Raw genomic sequence first — 13,982 nt, forward strand, 5'->3', positions numbered from 1 at the left:
AGGGGGAGGGGGAGGGGGAGATCTGAAATGATAGGAGAAGACAGGAGGGTAGGGATGGAGCTAAGAGCTGGAAAGTTGATTGGCAAAAGGGATACGAGGCTGGAGAAGGGAGAGGATCATGGGACTGGAGGCCTAGGGAGAAAGAAAGGGGGAGGGGAGCCCAGAGGATTGGCAAGGAGTTAAAGTGAGGGGTTCAGAGGGAGAAAAAAGGGGAAAGAAAATAAATAAATAAATAAGGGATGGGGTACGAAGGGGAGGTGGGGTTTTAACGTAAGTTAGAGAAGTCAATGTTCATGCTATCAGGTTGGAGGTTACCCAGACGGAATATAAGGTATTGTCCCTCCAACCTGAGTGTAGTTTCATCTTGACAGTAGAGAAGGCCATGGATAGACATATCAGAATGGGAATGGGATGTGGAATTAAAATGTGTGGCCTCTGAGAGATCCTGTTTTCTCTGGCGGACAGAGCGTAGGTGTTCAGCGAAACGGTCTCCCAGCCTGTTTAAGATGGTGCTGGTGGAGCTCTGTGACTACTTGCTGGTGGGAAATCAAATAACTAAATACTTTATTAATCACATTTTTTTTTCTGGTAAATGATTACTGCAAACAATAGCCTGTAACTTCCCCATTAAGGGTTGAGCTTTCGAACCGTCTGTACGACCTGGCATTTTTTGTGGTGTGAACTGAAGTCTTGAAGGTACAGGGCGGTTCCGACACGACATGTGCAGGCTGAATCAAGGCTGGACCGCAGGGAATGAGACAATCTATGGCCACTGCTGGAGCGGACTTGGAGGCAACTCTATGCGGCAGAACCAAGTTGAGGCAGAGCCTGGGCCCGAGAGTGAGGAGAGACCCAGGGTTTGATCGATCGTAAGCGCAGAGCCGAATTGGAAAGGTCAGGTATGGGCCAAATTGAGGTGGTGCAGCTCAGGTCCAAAAGCATAATGAAGCAGCAAGGCTTAGGTCTGAGAGTGAGCAATGGCAATTTAAGTGCTGGGCCAGATTGACAAGGTCAGGGTGTCAGGGCTGAAGGCGAGGGATGGGCCGGTTCAGCTCTCTGCTCCACGCTGTGCTGAACTGAGGTGGTGGCCTGCAACTAACAGCCTTCTGAATCTGCCTGGTTGTGGACTCAGTTTTGTGAACTTCATTTCTGAATGCTACTTGTTTACTTTTGCTTGCACGGTTTGTTTTGTCTCTCTGCACTTTTAAGAGTGCTCAGTCTTTTGTTTTAATGGGTTCTATTGGGTTTCTGTTTTGTAGCTGCCTGAAGGAGATGAATCTCAAGGTTGTATAAAGTATAGACACTTTGATAATAAATATACTTTGAACTTTGAAATGCTGGAATTTCCCATTTGGGAAGGTCGCATCTGTGGAGAGAAAGTTTCATTTTAGGTTAGTGACTTTATTATTCTTGTTCTTACTCTATGGCTGTATTTCCAAATTCAATTATGAGGATGCAGTTTTTCATCTGAGTGCTGCTTTATTAAGATACTTCATGTCTAGTTGGTATATTCATGGCCCGAAACGTGCCGAGCTACTCTCACTCAAATGGTCTCATGTACCATGACATAGAATTTTAGTGCACAGAAAAGGTGTATTTGATTTAGCAAGTCTGTGATGCAGCTTTTCCTTAAAAATGTTTTCAGCTATGTGCCCCAATCTTCCCAGGCATTACTTGTACATTTAACAGCACATTCTTACTCACATTTTTTAAGCATTTTTATTTCCACAGTTTTGCTGCTCCTTACCTCTGAAGATCCTCTGCTTTTTAGGATCTTTTCTCCATACTGAATTTAATCTTTCACCATCGGGGGAAACAAGCCTTAAGCTGTACAGATATATCCCCAACCTTAACATCTCCCCTCCGAAAGTTGCTGCTTACTTTTATACATTTGCTTCAAAATATAAAGGTTACCATTTGGAAAATCATTTGGCTTCAGTAAACTTTGATCCATCATTCTGCAGTTTATTGGTCAGTATTTACATAGAACATTACAGCACCTTTGGCCTCCGGTGTTGTACTGACCTTTTAACCTATTTCTTACTCCTTGAATGTCAACAGGGGAAAAAATGACCTTCAGCAAATCCCTACATTGCTGAGCACTGAGCACTGATGGCCATCTTTCTGAGTGACATTCTGTGATGAAGGTGCATTCACAATACTTCTCGGTAAAGAGTTCCAGGATTTGGATCTTGTAGCGATGAAGGAACAGCTGTACTTCCACAAGTGAGGATAGTGAAACCTTGAGGAGAAGTACCAGAATTGTCATATTACGTTTGTTTTCCTTCCTGTTGTTTGAGATGATGGGTTAGGGAAGTGCTTGTCAGAACCATCAGCATAACAATACCAGCGTAGCAATACTGCAGTTCTCAGATAGTATACACTGTAGTCAGTGTGCTCTCGGGAATGAGTTTCAGTCAAGCAGGACACTTTCTGGATGGTGTTGCCTGGGTGTTTCTGGAGCAACAGTCAGCAGCTTTTCACCATCCAGGCAATATGGAGTATTGCATCACATCCTTCAGAGATGGTGAATGTTTGTGTGCGCGTGAATTGGAAGATGCCTAAACTCTCAATACTAGAGGAACTCAGCAGGCCAGACAGCATCTATGGAAAGGAGTAAACAGTCAGCATTTTGGGTGGAGACTGTTCATCAGGACTGGAAAGGAAGGGGAGAATAAGAAGGTGGGGAGGAAGGACAAGGCAGCAGGTGATAGGTGAAAACAGAGGGGGAGGGGGATGAAGTAAATTGCTGGGAAGATGAATGATGGAAGAGATAAAGGGCTGGAGAAGAGAGAATCTGACAGGAGAGGGTAGAAGACCATGGAAGAAAGGGAAGGGGGAGGAGCAGCAGAGGGAGGTGATGGGCTCGTAAAAAGGAGTGAGAGGGTAACAGGGATGGTGAAGGAGGGGGGGGTGGGGAATTACTGGAAGTTTGAGAAATCAATGTTCATGCCATCAGGTTGGCAGACACCCAGACAGAATACAAAGTATTGTTCCTCCAACCTGAGCGTGGCCTCATCCTGACAATAGAGCAGGCCACGGACTGATGTGTCAGACTGGGAAGTAAAACTGAAATGGGTGGCCACTGGCATGTTCCACTTTTTATAGCAGACGGAGAGAAGGTGCTCGACGAAGTGGTCTCCTAATCTACGTGAGGCCTTACCGATATACAGGAGGCCATGTTGGGAGCACCAGAAATGGTAGATGACACAGGTGAAGTGTCGCCTCACCTGGAAGGTAGTTATGGTCTTGTTGATGGCAGAATTTCAGATGCTGTCAAGGGGGCGTAGAGGAGCAAGATAGTACAGCTGGTTGAGTGGTCTCACAATTACAATCCTGTACTCAATGTCAGTAAGACCAAGGAATTGACTGGACTTCAGGAAGGGGAAGTCAGGGGGAACACACAACAGACCTCATGGAGGGAAAGGGTGAGCAACTTCAACTCCAGAGGTCAACATCTCTGAAGATTTATCCTGGGTCCAATGTATTGATGCAATTACAAAGTGGGTATATTTCATTTGGAGTTCATTAGAAACTTAAATTAGTGCTACACACATAAATGTTGCTGGTGAACGCAGCAGGCCAGACAGCATCTATGGAAAAAAAGTACAGTCGACATTTCAGGCCGAGACCCTTCGCCAGGACTAACTGAAAGAAGAGGTAGTAAGAGATTTGAAAGTGGGAGGGGGAGGGGGAGATCCAAAATGATAGGAGAAGAAAGGAGGGGGAGGGATAGAGCCAAGAGCTGGACAGTTGATTGGCAAAAGGGATATGAGAGGATCATGGGACGGGAGGCCTAGGGAGAAAGAAAGGGGGAGGGGGAAGCCCAGAGGATGGGCAAGGAGTTATAGTGAGAGGGATAGAGGGAGAAAGAGAGAGAGGAAAAAAATAATAATAAATAACAAATGGGGTACGAAGGGGAGGCGGGACATTAACAGAAGTTAGAGAAGTCAATGTTCATGCCATCAGGTTGGAGGCTACCCAGACGGAATATAAGGTGTTGTTCCTCCAACCTGAGTGTGGCTTCATCTTGACAGTCGAGGAGGCCATGGATAGACATATCAGAATGGGAATTGGATGTGGAATTAAAATGTGTGGCCACTGGGAGATCCTGCTTTCTCTGGCAGACAGAGCGTAGGTGTTCAGCGAAACGGTCTCTCAGTCTGCGTCGGGTCTCGCCAATATATAGAAGGCTGCATCGGGAGCACTGGACGCAGTATATCACCCCAGCCGTCTCACAGGTGAAGTGTCGCCTCACCTGAAAGGACTGACTGGGGCCCTGAATGGTGGTGAGGGAGGAAGTGTAAGGGCATGTGTCGCACTTGTTCTGCTTACAAGGATAAGTGCCAGGAGGGAGATCAGTGAGAAGGGATGGGGGGAACGAATGGACAAGGGAGTCGCATAGGGAGTGATCTCTGCGGAAAGCAGAGAGAGTGGGGGAGGGAAAGATATGCTTAGTGGTGGGATCCCGTTGGAGGTGGTGGAAGTTACGGAGAATTATATGTTGGACCCAGAGGCTGGTGGGGTGGTAGGTGAGGACAAGGGGAACCCTATTCCTAGTGGGGTGGCAGGAGGTTGGGGTAAGACCAGATGTGCGTGAAATGGGAGAGATGCGTTTGAGAGTGGAGTTGATGGTGGAGGAAGGGAAGCCCCTTTCTTTAAAACAGGAGGACACCTCATTCGTCCTGGAATGAAAAGCCTCATCCTGAGAGCAGATGCGGTGGAGACGGAGGAATTGCGCTAATAGAGAGCAAACAAGAAGTGAGGTAGTGTACATGGGTTCCTTGCCCGTTCAGAAATCTGATGGCGGAGGGGAAAAAGCTGTTCCTGAAATGCCAGGCTCCTGTACCTTCTCTTTGATGGTAGCAATGGGAAAAGGGCCAAAGAGCTGGCCTGCTGAGTTCCTCTGGCACTGTGTATGTTACTTTGGATTTCCAGCATCTGCAGATCTTCTCCTGTTGATTTCTCTATTGTATAGAGGCCAAGAACATTCAACAGCCATAATTTCTGCTAGCTCCAATAGGCTTCTTTAAACCCTCTCCCCATCAGCATTCCAAAGCGACTTCAACATCCTGATTCACATTTTTATCTCAACTGACCACTTCCTATCTCACTTTCCTACCCAACCACAGGAGGTGCATCTGACATTTAAGCTCTTCCTTTCCCAGCACCCGGGGGACACAATAATTCACTTGCTTCTTTCGCAAGCACTCTCGCTGTTCTCTCCACCCTCTCCCTCTTTATTTCAAACATATTCGTCTTCACATTTTTCCAGCTCTGAGAAAGGGTCCTGCCCCACTGTTTCCACCTTCACAGCTGCCGCTTGACCTGCTGTGGGCTCTCCAGAATTTGATTTGGATACCCTGTAATGGCAGATTTTGCGCCAAATCAGCAGCGGGTGAACACCAGTGATGTTGCATCAACTGGAGGTACAGTAGCTACTCCTCGCCTAGGCTCGCCATCTCGCCGTTCCTCCTCGCCTTGCGTCCTCCCCATCGTCCGGCCGGCACGACGTAAACGTCATCACGTCACGGCACTAAGGAGGTTAGAGGTCGAGACCGGAGGCGGAAGCATCAAGATGGCGGTCGCCGCGTATGAGAGCTTGAAGCTGTGAGTGAGGGACGAGATCGTCTCGATCCACTGGCAAGGGAGGGGAGTGCGCGGGAGCGGAGACAATGAGAAGGGAGGGAGCGTGGTGGTGGGAGGTGAAGAAGGGAGGGAGGGTTAAGAGGAAGAAGGGAGTGGAGCAGAGAGAATGGGATGGGAGGGGTAGGATACAGGGAGGAGCGGAGAAGGGTAGAGTGGAAGGTGTGTGGGAGGGGGCTGAGGGAAGGATGGGCACGGCTTTGGCATAATGGGGAGGGAGGGTTGGGTATATGGGTGAGTCAGGGACGCCTTGGGGAGGGGCACGAGAATGGGGCAAAATGAACATTTGCGAGCGAGAGCTAGATACTCAAGTGAGTGATGGTAGACGTTCACTCAACAGGTCAGGCTGGCGGGTGAAGGAAGGGAGGGTTGGTGGACAGTATAGAAATATGCTCCTGGGAGGGAATTGAGAGGATCTGAGCTATGCACATTGTGCAGATGAGAGGAATTGGGATTACCTGAGTGTGTGGGGAAGTGAACTGTCATCACCTGGTAGTGGGGAAGGAATGAATTGTAGACACCTGGATAGAGGGTGATGGAGTGAGTTCTGGACACCTCAAATGTTTTAGAAAATTGAAAGGAAGGTGACGGTTGAAATGGGTTGGAGTGTGCAACAAATACTGTATGCTGGAGGAGGAGGAGGGGTGTCAGGTATAGAGAGGGAGAAATGGAATATTTTAGAGTGGGTTATGGAGATTCACACCAGAGTGAAGGGTGACATGGTGTGGAGGGATAGGATTGGGAAAGCAAAGGTGACATTATTGGAGGAGGAAGAGTTAGTTATTGTCCACTCCTCAGTTAAATGGAAGAATCAATGTTGATTAAAGGGATTTAATCTGCTGAGTTCCTTTCATAGAGTGAAGCATGCTGTGGTGGTTGGGGAAAGATATATTTCACCCCTTCCTCGTCCCTGGAGTACAAAAGTGAAAAGGAATGGCAATCCCTCATTGTCGAGAAGTCTTGTTTCCTTGGGAAAATGGAGCGGGAGTTAGGGCTGGCTTACATTTCACAATAGTTCTGAAATGCTAGTTTTAACTCCTAGTTCATGTAACAGCAACATGGAGTTGGAAAAGCTATGTTGAATGATTGGAGCATGTTGATGCAGTTTGCTTTGTTTATTAACAAGACATGGTCATTCAGTCGCTTTATACTTCTGTATTTCATGGGATTTTGGCTAATCTCTGCTCTAAGTTAGCCCATCTAATTTATTCTTCAGCCTTAAACATTTTGGTTAAGAATTTGTTAATAATTGTGGCAGTGTTGCACCAACTCATAGTAATAATGCCTTTGTTGCACCAATACATGGTGACAAAGGTACTAGTATTGCATCAGTGTTCAGATAACAATTTAGGGATTTGCTGAGGGTCATTTTTTCCCCTGTTGACATTCAAAGAGTTAAGAAATAGGGTAAAAGGTCAGCACAACCTCGGGGGCCAAAGGGCCTGTAAGGTGCTGTAATGTTCTTTCTTTACAAATCTTTTTATTATTATTATCCAAAGTTAGCACGAGTACATCGAAGTAAGCAACACTTACAATGTCTCAAGAAACAGAACATTATTTTAAAGATTGAAAAATTTTTGTGATTTGAAAAAACCCTACTAAGCGAGAAAAGTGGGGGGAAAAACCCATTAGGTGTTCAACCCCGGAGCCATGTGTCATACAAAAAGCTTCTAAAGATAAACATCAAACCGCCAGCAAAAAAAAAGTACCAAAAATTTATAATTAGATTGTGGAGGAAATCTATCAATTAACTCAAATGATAGTAACAAGCAAATGAACCCCATCTTTTCTCAAAATCAAACATAGGTTCAAAGGTTTGACTTCTAATTTTCTCCAAACTAGGACATAGCATCACTTGAGAGAACCATTGTGACAAAATGGGAGCTGATGTATCCTTCCACTTCAACAAAATGGCCCTCCTAGCTATCAGTGTTTCAAATGCAATATCATGTTGGTCAGACACAGAGGTACCACGGATGTTTTGAGGAATTATTCCAAAAAGCACAGTTAATTTGTTAGATTGTAAATTAATTTTAAGTGCTTTAGAAATTGTCGAAAAAACTGACTTCCAGAACTGTTCCAGTGTAGAACAGGACCAAAACATGTGTGTCAGTGTAGCTGTCTCAGTTTTACATCTATCACAATAACTATCAACATTAGGGAATATTTTAGACAGTCTCTCCTTCGTCAAATGGTAACGATGTACAATTTTAGATTGAATCAGTGAATGACTAGCACAGATCGAAGAAGAGTTAACCAGCTTCAGAATCTGTGACCAATCCTCCATCATAAAAGTCAAATTGAGTTCCTTTTCCCAATCTTGTTTAAACTTAAATAAAGGAGGCTTATCCCATTGTAATAATAATAATAGTGTTCTGTGTAAATACTGACCAATAGACTTCAGAATGATGGATCAAGGTTTACGGAGGCCAAATGATTTTCCAAATCGTAACCTTGATATTTTGACGAACTGTAATGATTGTTAAAAAATTGTTTGACGTTTCCTGCTCCCTGACACTCAAGGAACTGCTAGTGTCTTCCACAGTGAAGACGGATGCAAAGATGTAACTGGAAAAAAAACTTCTAGTATCCTGCTTTATATTATTGGCTAGTTTGCCCTCATATTTAATCTTTTCCCTTCTTACGGCTTTTTGGTTGCCTTTTGTTGGATTTTTTTTTAAACTTCCCATTCATCCAACTTCCCACTCACTTTTGCTACATTATATGTCCTTTCCTTGCCTTTTATGTAGTCCTTAACCTCCTTTGTCAGCCACAGTTGCCTACCCCTGCCATTTGAGAACTACTACTTCTGTGCGACATATCTATTCTGCGCCTTGTGAACTATTCCCAGAAACTTTAGCCACCTCTTTTCTGCTTTCATCCCTGCCAGTATCCTCCTCCAGTCCACCTGGGCAAGCTCCTCTCATGCCTCTGTAATTCCCTTTATTCCATTGCGATACTGATATATGTGATTTATGCTTCTCCCTCTCAAACTGCAGTATGAATTCAATCATATTATGATCATTGCTTCCTAAGATTTCTTTACTTTCTCTCTAATAAAATCTGGATTATTACACGACACTCAATCTAAGATAGCCTTTCCCCGAGTAGACTCAACCACAAGCTGCTCTAAAAAGTCACCTCTTGAGCATCCAACAAAATTCCTCACCTGTAATCTGACACCAACCTGATTTTCCCAATCCTCTTGCATATTGAAGTCCCCCAATACAATTGTGACATTACCCTTATTACATGCCCTTTCCAGCTCCCTTTGCAATCTCAACCCTGCCTCTTGGGTACATATTTCGAGGTCTATATATAAATCCCATAATGGTTTTTTAACCCTTGCCATTTCTTGACTCCACCCACAAAAATTCGACATTGTCTGACCCTATGTCACCTCTTTCTAAAGAAGTAATTCCGTCTCTTACCAACACTGCCACGCTAGCACCTATGTGTTCCTGCCTGTCCTTTTGATATAAAGTATATCCTTTGATGTTATTCTCCCAACTATGACCTTCTTTCAGCCATGACTCAGTGATGCCCACAAAGTCATACCAACCAATCTCTAATTGCTCATCCACTTCATTTGGAATACACTTAAAGGCATCCGTTAGTTTTGCGAGACCATAGATCTGTGCCTGGAAAGTCTTCACTCTCCAGGGCGCAGGCTTGGGCAAAGTTGTATGGAAGACCAGCAGTTGCCCATGCTACAAGTCTCCCCTCTCCATGACACCAATGATGTCCAAGGGAAGGGCATTAGGATCCGTACAGCTTGGCACCAGTGTCGTCACAGAGCAATGTGTGATTAAGTGCCTTGCTCAAAGACACAACACGTTGCCTTGGCTGGGGCTCGAACTCACGACCTTCAGGTCACTAGTACAATGCCTTAACCACTTGGCCACATCACACTTCGGAATACAACATGCATTTAAATACAGCATTTTCAGTCCTGTATTCTTCACCTTTTTAAATTTTGTCTTTGTGGTACAATTTAACTCTTTGCACTGTCTGCATTTGTACCCAGTCATTGAATTGAATTGACTTTATTTCGTACATCCTTCATATATATGAGGAGTAAAAATCTCTATGTTATGTCTCCGTCTAAGTGTGCAATATGCAAGTTATAGTAATTTATAATAAATAGTATGTACAACTGGACAGTCAATGTAACATAGAAATACAATTGTATTGATCAGTCTGATTGCCTGATGAAAGAAGGCCATCTCTTCTCTTCTCTTTGTAGGCTGTCTCATTATTATTTGAGATTAGGCCCAATCAGTGTAGTGTTGTCATCAAATTTAATTAGCAGATTGGAGCTGCAGCTGATGACGCAGTCATGGGTATACAGAGAGTAAAGGAGGGGACTTAGGACACAGCCCTGAGGGGCAGAGGTGACCTCCTGCCGGCGATCTGACAGGAAGTCCAGGATCCAGCTACATGTCCTTTCTTACATTCATATTACACCCATCATCTACTTATAAATATGCTGGCTCATCTGCCACTCTTTCATGCCTGTTCTTATCCACCTGCCATATTAGTTTAAACCACTCCCAACAGCTCTAGCAAACCTGCCTCCAGAGATATTGGTCCCCCTTGGATTCAAGTGCAATCTGTCCATTTTGTATAGGTCACGCCTGCCCCAGAAGAGGTCCCAATTACCCAGAAATCTGAATCCCTGCCTCCTGCTTCAATTTTTCAGCCATGCATTTATCTGTCACCTCATTCTATTCCTATACTTACTGTCGCATGGCAGATGTAGCAACCCGAGATCACTACTTGAGATCCTGCTTCTCAACTAGCTTCCTAACTCCCTGTATTCTGTTTCAGGCCCTCCTCCCTTTTTCTACCTATGTGTTGGTACGTACCACGACTTCTGGCTGCTCACCCTTCCTTTTCAGGATATTGTGGACGTATTCAGAAACATGGTGAACCTTAGCACCTGGAAGGCAAACTGCCATCCGTGTTTCTCTTTCACATCCAGAGAATCGCCTATTTGTCCCCCCAACTATAGAGTCGCCTATTACTGTTGCCATTCTCTTCAGTTCCCTACCCTTCTGAGCTGCAGGGCCAAACTCTGTACCAGAGGCATGGCTGCTGTTGCTTCCTCCGGGAAGGTCTCTCTCCTCCTCTCCTCCCCAACAGCACTCAAAAAAAAAAGTACTTAGATAGATAGATATACTTTAATCCCAAGGGAAATTTGGTAATCGGAACGGCTGTACCAGGCTGCATGCACGACCGGCGCATGCGCACTATTGAGGGGAATGGCCACATTGGTGTTTTTTCCACTATCTGATGTTTTCTCTTCCCTCTCTTGATAGTCACCCATTTATCTGTCTCCTGTAGCCTTGGGGTGACTATCTCCCTGTAGCTCCTGTCTATCACCTCCTCACTTTCCCTAATAAGCCAAGGGTCATCAAGCTGAAGCGCCAGTTCCCTATCGCGGTCTCTAAGGAGCTGCATCTTGTTGCACCTGGTGCAGATGTGGCCATCGGGGAGGCTGGAGGTCTCCTGGAAATCCCACAGCTGACACCCAGAACAGAACGCTGGCCTTGCAGATATACCCCTATTCTTTCAGGAATTAAATATGAAAAGAAATAAATTTACCTGCATACCTTGCCGAAGCCTGTAGAGCCAAAGCCTTATTGCTCTGACTCTGACTCTGACCACACCAACGATGACCGCTCTGCTAGATGCTACCTCTTTTATGGAGACTGGGTTTTTCAAGCTCCGCTGTGGATCCGCATGGGAACATTTCTACTGTGTCTGTGCCGCTGTCCAATCAAAATTTATATTTGAATGCACATAGTATATGGAATAAGGTAGATGATCTTCTCGTACAATTAGAGATTAGCATGTTTAATGTTGTGGACATCAATGAGTCGTGGCTGAAAGAAGATCATAATTGGGAGCTTAACATCCAAGGACATACCTTGTATTGAAAAGACAGGCACGTAGGCAGAGGGTGTGGGATGGCTCTGTTGGTAAAAAAAACACAAAATCATCTTTTGAAGGAGGTGAGATAGGATTGGAGGATGGAGAATGCTTGTAGGTAAAGGTAGGAAATTGTAAAGGTAAAAAGACCCTGATGGGAGTTATATACAGGCCTCCAAGTAGTAGCCAGGATGTCATAGACATAGTCATAGTCATACTTTATTGATCCCGTGGGAAATTGGGGTTTTCGTTACAGTTGCACCATAAATAATAAATAGTAATAGAACCATAAATAGTTAAATAGTAATATGTAAATTATGCCAGTAAATTATGAAATAAGTCCAGGACCAGCCTATCGGCTCAGGGTGTCTGACCCTCCAAGGGAGGAGTTGTAAAGTTTGATGGCCACAGGCAGGAATGACTTCCTATGGCGCTCTGTGCTGCACCTCACATGTAGGATGCAAATTACAACAGGAGGTAGAATAGGCATATAAAAAGTGCAATGTTATGATATTGATGGGAGATTTTAATATGCAGGTAGATTGGGAAAAACGGGTTGGTACTGGATCCCAAAAGATGTAATTTGTAGAATGCCTACAAGATGGCCTTTTAGAACTACTTGTGGTTGAGCTCACTAGGGAGTGTTCTGTGATGAACCCAATTTGATTAGGAAGCTTAATTTAAAGGAACCCCTAGGAGACGGTGATCAAAATATGGTAGAATTCACCCTGCAGTTTGAAAGGAAGAAGATAAAGTCAGATATATCATTATTACCATGGAGTAAAGGGAATTAGAGACATGAGAGAGGAGCTGGCCAAAGTTGATTGCAGCATGATGGCAGAGCAGCAATGGCTGGAGTTTCTAGGGGCAGCTTGAAAGACACAGAATAGATGCATCCCAGAGGAAAAGTATTCTAAAGGGAGGATTAGGCAACCATGCTGACAAGGGAAGTCAAAGACAGCATACAAGAAAAAGAGAGAGCAATAATATAGCAAAAATTAGTGGGATGTTAGAGAATTGGTAAGCTTTTAAAAACCAACAGAAGGCAACTAAAAAAGCCATAAGGAGAGAAAAGATGAAATATGAAGGTAAGCTAGTCAATAATATCAAAGTGACTATCAGAAGTTTTTTCAAATATAAGAAGAGAGGCAAGAGTGGATATCGGACCATTGGAAAATGATGCTGGAGAGGTAGCAATGGGAGGACAAAGAAATGATGGATGAACTTTTTTGTGTAGGTCTCCATTGTTGAAGACACTAGCAGTATGCCAGAAATTTGGGAGTGTCAGGGGGCAGAAGTAAGTGTTGTTGCTATTACTAAGGAGTCTGAAGATAGATAAACCACCTGAACCAGATAGACTTCACCCCAGAGTTCTGAAAGAGGTAGCTAGAGAGATTGTGGAACCATTGGTAATGATCTTTCAAGAAACTATATTCTGGAGTGGTTCTGAAGGACTGGAAAATTGTAAATGTCTCTCCAGTCTTTAAGAGGGAAGGCAGAGAATGGAAATTAGTCTGACCTCTGTTTGGGAAGATGTTAGAGTTCATTATTAAGGATGGGGTTTCGGGCTACTTGAAGGTACTCAATAAAATCAGCCAACGGCAGCATGGTTTCTTTTAGATGAAATCTTGTCTGACAAATCTTTTAGAATTCTTTGAGGAAATAACAGGCAGCACAGATAAAGGAGATGTTGTTTACTTAGATTTTCAGAAGCCTTTTGACAAGTTGCTGCACATGAGACTGCTTAACAAGATAAGAGCCCATGCTATTACAGGAAGCATATTAGCATGGATAGAACATGGGCTGACAGACAGGAGGAAGAATGGGAATAAAGGGAGCCTATTCTGTTTTGCTGCCAGTGACTAGTGGTGTTCCACAGGGGCCTGCATTGAGACCACTTCTTTTCAGGTTATATGTCAATGATTTCGATGTCAGAATTGATAGCTTTGTGGCCAAGTTTACAGATGGTTGGAAGATAGGTGGAGGGGCAGATCCTGTTGAAGAAGCAGGAAATCTGCAAAGGGACTTAGCTGCATTGGGGAACAGGCAAAGAAGTACCAGATGGAATATAGTGTAGTGAATTGCAAGGTCATGCACTTTGGGAGAAGGAATAAAGGGGTAACTGTTTTCATTTGGGAGAAAATTCAAAAATCATAGATGCAAAGGGACTTGGAAGTCCTTGTGCAGGTTTAGTCGGTCTTAAGGAAGGCAACTGCAATGTTAGCATTCATTTTGAGAGGACTAGAATATAAGAGCAAGGATGTGATGCTGAGGCTTTCAAGGCATTGATCATAGCCCACGGAGTATTTTGAGCAGCTTTAGACCCTTTGTCTCAGAAAATATGATATGGCATTGGAGCAGGTTCAGAGGAGGTTCACGAGAGTGATTCCAGGAATGAAAGG

The 13,982-nt window shown here is 44.3% G+C and overlaps 1 protein-coding gene across 1 annotated transcript in view; it reads left to right on the forward strand.

Annotated features, from left to right (window-relative positions):
- The first annotated feature begins 5,353 nt into the window (after nucleotides 1–5,353).
- Nucleotides 5,354–13,982, forward strand: part of LOC134357881 (phosphatidylinositol-3-phosphatase SAC1-B-like) — a 92,846-nt gene continuing 84,217 nt past the window's right edge. The window contains exon 1 of the mRNA XM_063069624.1: nucleotides 5,354–5,610. Coding sequence (XP_062925694.1) covers nucleotides 5,369–5,610 — 242 coding nt within the window. The 5' untranslated portion in view covers nucleotides 5,354–5,368. The remainder of the gene's footprint in view (nucleotides 5,611–13,982) is intronic.

Source organism: Mobula hypostoma, chromosome 17 (assembly GCF_963921235.1).
Source record: "Mobula hypostoma chromosome 17, sMobHyp1.1, whole genome shotgun sequence".
Classification (NCBI taxonomy): Eukaryota; Metazoa; Chordata; class Chondrichthyes; order Myliobatiformes; family Myliobatidae; genus Mobula; species Mobula hypostoma.